Source organism: Monopterus albus, unplaced genomic scaffold (assembly GCF_001952655.1).
Source record: "Monopterus albus unplaced genomic scaffold, M_albus_1.0 scaffold124.1, whole genome shotgun sequence".
NCBI classification, from domain to species: domain Eukaryota; kingdom Metazoa; phylum Chordata; class Actinopteri; order Synbranchiformes; family Synbranchidae; genus Monopterus; species Monopterus albus.
Window position 1 is genome coordinate 950,393 of NW_018128004.1, and position 7,678 is coordinate 958,070.

General features: G+C 44.3%; 1 protein-coding gene across 1 annotated transcript in view; it reads left to right on the plus strand.

Moving 5' to 3' along the window:
* Nucleotides 1-7,678, plus strand: part of med13a (mediator complex subunit 13a) — a 96,508-nt gene that overhangs the window by 62,778 nt on the left and 26,052 nt on the right. The window contains exons 9-10 of the mRNA XM_020612404.1: nt 1,188-1,937; nt 3,685-3,901. Coding sequence (XP_020468060.1) covers nt 1,188-1,937; nt 3,685-3,901 — 967 coding nt within the window. The remainder of the gene's footprint in view (nt 1-1,187; nt 1,938-3,684; nt 3,902-7,678) is intronic.

Sequence of the window (7,678 nt, forward strand, 5' to 3'; positions counted from 1 at the left end):
TATTCTCTGTGGCGCCCCCTAACAGGACCAGCCGAAAGAAGAAGATAAATGTGCAAAAATGTTTGTTGATGAGGTGATGCAGTCTTGTACTCATGTAACTTAATTATCTGAATTGTTTCTTGCTAATAGATTTGAGATGAATTAGTTGTTGCAGATGAGAGGAGAGTAATTGAGTCTATTGATGTTTTCTATACGAAGCAGATGAGATGGTTTAGTGGGTATTTATACATAAGCTGCACATGATCACCTTGCATCATGAAGATGAAAAATCTTCTTGGTGTCATTTTCATGAGATTTACTTTCTGATTGTGGAAAAAAATGTATAACAGAAGGCTGTGCAAACATTTTATGATAACAAGCAGTACTGCCACTATTCCAGTTCAGATATAACAAGTCATTGGCTGAATGTCTGTAGCCTACTACACAACGTACTGTAACACAGTGGTCGTTAACCTTTTATATGATGAAGTGATTCCATGACCCCACCCCCATGTTCTCTCTGCTGGACATATTCCTGCTCTGCTGTAGAGTAGCTGCTGGTCTCAGCCTTAAGTCCACAAGAATTCAACTCATTTTCATACACAGCTCATTAGACTCAGCTGTTAACTACATACAATTAACATTTTGTTTCCTTCTCACTCACAGCATTTTACTACATTCAGCATAATGAACACCAAATGTGTTTAGCGAATGAACACAAGACCAGGCATTTTGATCACGGGGACAGTGAAGATGTCACATTTGTGCAAGTTTGTTGTATTTTGGTTGTTCAACAGATGTTTGATTCATTACTCTCTCCATTACTGTTGGATTTTGTTGCACATATTGAGCGTTGACATCTCTATAAAAATGCAACCTTGTGTCTGTGTGAGGGGTGGAAGGGGCACTCTCAGATGCACAGCAGAACAAAGAAGCAGAGCTTGTCTTCATTACTTATCTTGACATTTCCTCAAACTGCAGAAATGTCTTCTCCTCCTCCTAACAACTTGCACAACCAGTGTTGGGTTAATGTAATGTTGCTGTTTAGTGGTATTGGTGTGTTGCTTCGAACAGCTACAGGGTGGTATTAGACCAGATGCCCGATACTGGACATCTCTGGTTTCATAGATGATCTCTAATGACATTTTGCTTTGTCATTGGTGTCTCATAGTCTCACCATGTTTCCTTGATTGTTGTCTCCTCTGCAGATACAAATCAGTAAAGCAGCGAACAGGCAGCACCCCAGGCCAAGCTCAGTCTGCAGGTCAGCCCTCCCAACCTCCCACCAAGCACAAAGCTGGAGGAGAGAAACCAGAGAAAGGCGACAAGCAGCAGAAAAGACCCCAGACACCCTTCCATCATCGTAGCCTGACCAGCGATGAGGCCTCAATAGAAACCGAGCCAGCAACAGGCCAAAGATTGGCCATGAGGGGCCAGGATGGGGGAAGATTCCCTAGTATTCGCTCTGCAGATGTGTCTGCTATCCAAAGAGCCCCCCAACTCCACACTGGTGGGGTCAGTGCTGGGACATCTGAACAAGTCAACTCCCCCCAACCACCACCACTTAGCCCCCACCCCTGCGAGCGTGGCGAGGAGTCAGGGGAGGGCATGAAGAACCTTTCAACCCCCAACAGCCAACACTTTTACCAGCCACCCCCAGAGCCCTGCCTGGCTGGGGTGAAGGGTGGTGGAGAGGAGCCCGGAGGGCCAGAAAGTCTGAATCAGCACTTCCATTCCCATCACCCCCATCCTGGAGTCTCAGCCTTTTCCGAGCCTCCTGAGCCCACTGTGTATGTAGGCGCAGCGGTCAACTTAGAGGAAGACGGCTCCCATGCTCCATGGAGATTATTCAACCTACCCCGCAGGAAAGAACCTGACGTGCCCACACCACTGTTGCCAGGAGACAAGCTAAGGGATGAGGCCTCAGTGTCGCAGGACAGCTTGGTGTCGGTCACAGAGTGAGTGACATCTGCCAATTAACAATCACTATTTGATGTCCTCCCTCTCTGACATGTGTGCACACATACTGTACATGTACACTCACCGGCCACTTTATTAAGCATAAACTTTATTGCCGAGTATTATTAAAAATACAAGGAATTTGAGTCCTTCCCAATGGCCCCCTATGTGCACAGCAATGAAAACAAAATAAATACAAAATATATACAAGTTAAAAAGCACAGGTTAAAAGAGCAAACATAGACTAGCTGTTCAAGAGTGTAATAGCCCAGGGGAAGTAACTTACTCTGTGTCCGGTTGTCTTGGCGCACAGTGACCTGTAATGCCGTCCAGAGGGCAGGAGTTCAAAGAGTTTTTGCCCAGGATGTTAGTGGTCCGCAGAAATCTTCTCTGCCCTTCTTTTGACCCATGAGGTGTACAAGTCTTCTATGGAGGGCAGGCTGGCACCGATGGTTTTCTCCACAGTTCTGACTGTCCGCTGGAGTCTGTTCCTGTCCTGTTTGGTTGCTGAGCTGGATTGGCATTCGGTACACCCGCGCCAGCCCTTCTCCCCTTCCTACTTCTCCTCCACGTCCCGAAAACAGCTGCTGCACCGCCATCTAAAATGTTCAGACACCTTCCACCATCGATGAGAACTGGGGAGGAAGTGTCCAGACTGAGCTGTTGGATGTTCTGAAGCTATGACCTCAATTATAAACATAATTGAATTTATACATGACAATTTCACCAAAACTGAAATATTTTGAGCTTCGTAAACACAGATGTTAAGACGGAATGGTCGCATTAAATTGCATACAATTGCACAGGTGTACCTAATAAAGTGGCCTGTGAGTGTATATGTACAAATATTTTGAAAGTAATGATGCAAAACCTACCTGCCTCTCAGATTCTCCCCACCTGACTCCCCCTCGCTCATTTCTCAGTTTCAGACTGTTCAGCACTTCGCTGCACACAGCATGTTAATCTCTTGTTATGTGTCCCTTTGACATCATACATCACCAGTTCACAACTCATTGATTTCTACACACAAACATGCACACAAGCTGGAAGCTGAGACAGAGGAACAGTAATGGTAGAAGAAGATAAGCCTTTGCTGTTGTAATTGAGTTGATGCTAATAGAAATACTGTCAGCAGGCTATCAGTTTGGCATTCAAGTTTGGATGGAGAGGAAGATGCTAGCAATGAGGAGACTCGCCCATTTACAGGGGGGTGTGATGGGGAGGTTGTACAATGTGAATGCAGGCAGGGTTGACCAGCAGGCTGTATGGTGGCTATAGTAGGAATTTGCTGCAAGGCCCTACAATCCCAAGGGGCCAGTCACTTGGATGAGCTATTCTAGTGAGCTGTAATCCTCCTAGCCTTAGCTCTGAATGGCAGTTAATGTCAGGCTCAGGCCACTGCACACCATCACCTCGCATCAGAGCTGGACAGGTGTGACGAGAGTATAGAAGTACAGACAAATTTAGGAGCTGAGGCAGTGAAGGACAAGAATAACACAAGTTAGGTCAGTCCATCGTCTCATGCTGAGCAGCCAGTCATGTACTTTGTCTTCTGTCCCTGTTCTGTTACATGTGCGGAACAAGTAGTCCACAGTCATAGCAGCAGGTGATAACTGTGTCTGTCTGTAAGTGAATGAGCAGTTGGCGTTGCAGTCACATACATTTCCATAAATGTTCACATTAAGAATGAATAGGTGGTATCTGTTGTTGCTCTCTCTCACACCTCAGCATTTTTTCTCACCCCAGGATGATGTCCACGTCTAAATGGCCACTGAAAGTGTCCGAAGAACGGGTTCAGATGTATAGAGCCAGGAGAAACCAGTACCTATCTGCTGCCATAACTGATGGAGATCACGAGCCAGAGGTGGACCCCTATGCCTTTGAGGATGGAGATGTCAAGTTCACATTCTCCAACAAGAAGGATAAGGCAGGGGGGGAACGTGAGCCAGGCAAGAAACATAAGGTAAGGCAAGCCAAGTTGAGGAGTGAGGAGTATTTCTTAGCTGGAGTTTCATTTGTCCAGGCCTTGCAGGATTTAATGACTACATTGTACCATTTTTTTTTAAATGGCCTGAACTCCATATTTTGCTTAGTGTTGCCCTGGACAAGTGTATCCGATGGATGCCAGGGTAAATCAAAGGCCCTGCTACAGCTGTTGTATTTTGTCCTATCTATGCATGATCATAAAAATGGTATACAGATAAGTAGTAAATAGGTTGTGCAGCCTGGTTCCATAACACCAAACTGCAGTACCTTTATGTATTCTACATATTAGCTTCACTTTTAAACATTTAACCAAACACTTTACTGTGTGTTACATGCAGCATACTCAGAACTTTGACTGCACCTGTATGTTTTACTGTTTTACTTGGTGATAACAAAATGTTCTTTCATTTTCATTGTGATTTGTACAGTTGAAATGACAACTAGAATTCTAACTTTGATCTTGAAATTGTCATAAAGGCTGTGTGTTTATGGCTGCAACTCCATCCATCCATGTATTGTCTACTGCTTTTTTGGGGTTGGGTCACAGGTGTGCCAGGTTTAGTAGGGTGGTCCAGTTGTCCCTCTCTCCAACTCTTCCTGAGATACCTAAAGGCATTGCCAGGCTACATAGGATACTGTATATAGTCTCTTCAGTGGTTCTGGGTAGGGGTGGGATCATGTACAAGAGTACACATGCTGGATATAACGCTTGCTTAGTATCTTGTTATAACCAGAAGCCTTTCTCATTATAACAAGATACTTTTCTCGTTTTAATGAGATGTTCACGTCAAAACGTGATTTTTCTCATTATTAAAATGTACTGTATTTCTCCTTATAATGACATAGGCTACTGTACACAGCTTTTAGTGAGTGCAGCATACACACTCGCTCTGAGTAGTATGCTCAGTCAGTTCAGCAGCCTCTCTCTCATCAGCACCTCCTGTTTGAACTTTCCACACAGTGACGAGCGTTGCACCCAGGGGGTGCATTCTAGCCAGTCCTTGAGAATCACTGATCAGACACTTAAATCCACACTTCGGTTTTTATGCCACAAAATAACACATGAATGTAGCTCCTGAGCAAATACCCCTGCACATGTCCCGATTATGTTTCAGGCATTACTGACAACAGGTGAAGTCAGTGTGGTGGCTGTTACTCACACCAAGCTGTGCAGGGCTCACATTGGGGAGTAGAAATAATATGACCCACTTTATGGGTGTGTGATATCAGATAACTCCTTGGGCCAGAACATTTGAAACTACATAATATATGTTGTTTATGCAATGAATGCCAGACACAATGGCCTAATACGTGAGCAAGATAATTAAAAAAAAATGTATGCATGGTGCTTACAGTATTGCTGCAGGCACCACTGCTCGTATAACTTTACAGTTTTAACTGGAGTGTTCATAGTTCAGCTCTGCAGATTGCACAAGCTGACCTGCCTTCACCCCATCTGGTGTGGGTTAAATATAGCCCATAGATTTCTATTAACGCTCAATCACGGGAATCCCTCTGTTTCTTGCGCCATTCGTTTTCAAACTAGAGTCGAGTGTAAAGTCCCCATGTCATGTTCATTTCCAGCCATTTAATGTTTAATCTTGCGTACCTCTAGATTAGCTTTGCACCCCTCATAACTCCGAATAGTCTGCAATTACTTCAGAATGATAAAACCATAGAGCCTCTTCCTAAAAACGAGAGCATAGTTTGTGAATACGCACACCGCCTGTTGCCGGTGTTTTGTCGAGAGTGGACAGCACAGTGAGCTGCAACGGCATAAATTAATTTGAATTTCTCCTCCATAGATAGGTAAACAATGGTATATGTACACATGTGTAACACCCCAAACAAAGCGAGTAGTTTTGGTAGAAACCCCACATTTTAACTGGTATAGTGCAGACATAGTAACTTCTACAGCCTTCCAACAATTCTCTCTAACAGAAACAAGGCATTAACAGACATGAAATGGATTTTTTTTTTTTTTTTTACTTGCCATTAAGTCCCACCGCGTAGTGGAAACATCACTCCCTTTCAAGTAGCTCCAAGTAAGTCCAACCGGCAGTCGCTGTGTCTTCCCTCACACAATCACATACAGTCCAAAAGTAGTGAAATTAATTCTAGCAGATAGCATAGCACCGACAATAACATCATGGGTTGTTAATTCGCTGAATGACCAGCAACACATCACATGCAGCAGACACACTGACCTCATGCAGTCAAAAAAAAAACAGGCACTGTGCTCTGGGGGAATCCAGCATTGATGAGCTGATCATTCACAGCCCCAGGGTGCTTCACTGGACGGCTGCTTGTTGGTTAGACCTGGTCAGGTAAAACAGCGAGTCCCTGTACAGGAACATTCCCAGACATGCAGTAACCTTAGGCCCTGTATTTTTCTCCACATCCTCTGGTCACCGTGCAGCAACAGGAGAGAAAATATATCCACAAAACCAGGTGCAGTTGAAAAATTTGGCTTTTACAGTGGCACCTGTGGATGTTTTTTTTTTTTTTTTAAAGAAGATTTATTTAAAATATACATAACAAACAGTGCAATAAATCATTTTGCCAATATGGTGGGGGCACTTGTGGATGTCAGGCAAGCTCACATTCACATGCAACTGCCTTTAGATTAGGACTATTCAAGGAAATCCTTAAACTATCATTTAATATTTAATTTTGTTAGAAAAAACATCTTGTGAGTGAGAGTTTGCGTGATGTGTATAAACAGAGTTGCTTCTGCATAGAAATATTAGAAAATACGTACACCTCGGTTTTTGAGCTTTAGGTCACGTCTAACATGAAAATTAAGCATTGTAACATTGTAGATAAGTCAGCAGCAGTGTCACCTACAAAAGTTCTCGGATGACACTGCCATTGTTGGATGTGTATTTGGAGGGGACGAGGGGGAATACAGGGGGGTTGTTACTGACTTTGTGGAGTGGTGTGAGAAAAATGGCCTGGTCCTGAACACCAGCAAGACAAAAGAAATGGTGATTGACCCCCACTGGAAATCACCAGCACTCACGCCGGTGAGCTTGCAGGGCTCAGATATTAAGATTGTGGACACCTTTAAAAATACGTACACCTCGGTTTTTGAGCTTTAGGTCACGTCTAACATGAAAATTAAGCATTGTAACATTGTAGATAAGTCAGAAAACAAGTAGTCTGCAGCACGGGGGTGCCCCAGGGGACGGTGCTTTTCCCCTTTCTGTTCTCTACATGTTGGACTTCAAGTACAACTCGCAGCAGTGTCACCTACAAAAGTTCTCGGATGACACTGCCATTGTTGGATGTGTATTTGGAGGGGACGAGGGGGAATACAGGGGGGTTGTTACTGACTTTGTGGAGTGGTGTGAGAAAAATGGCCTGGTCCTGAACACCAGCAAGACAAAAGAAATGGTGATTGACCTCCAGCAGAAATCACCACCACTCACGCCGGTGAGTTTTCAGGGCTCAGATATTGAGATTGTGGGCACCTTTAAATACTTGGGTGTCCACCTCAACAATAAGCTGGATTGGACCAACAACACGGATGCCCTGTACAGAAAGGGCCAGAGCTGCCTCCACTTGTTGAGGAGACTGAGGTCCTTTGGTGTGTGCTGGGCACTCCTTCGGAGATTTTATGATACTGTGGTGGCATCTGTAGTTTTTTATGCTGTTGTGGGTTGGGCAGGAGGGAGCACGTACAGGGACAGAAAGAGACTCAACAAGCTGGTTATAAGAGCTGGTTCTGTCCTGGGCTGCTCTCTGTACTCCA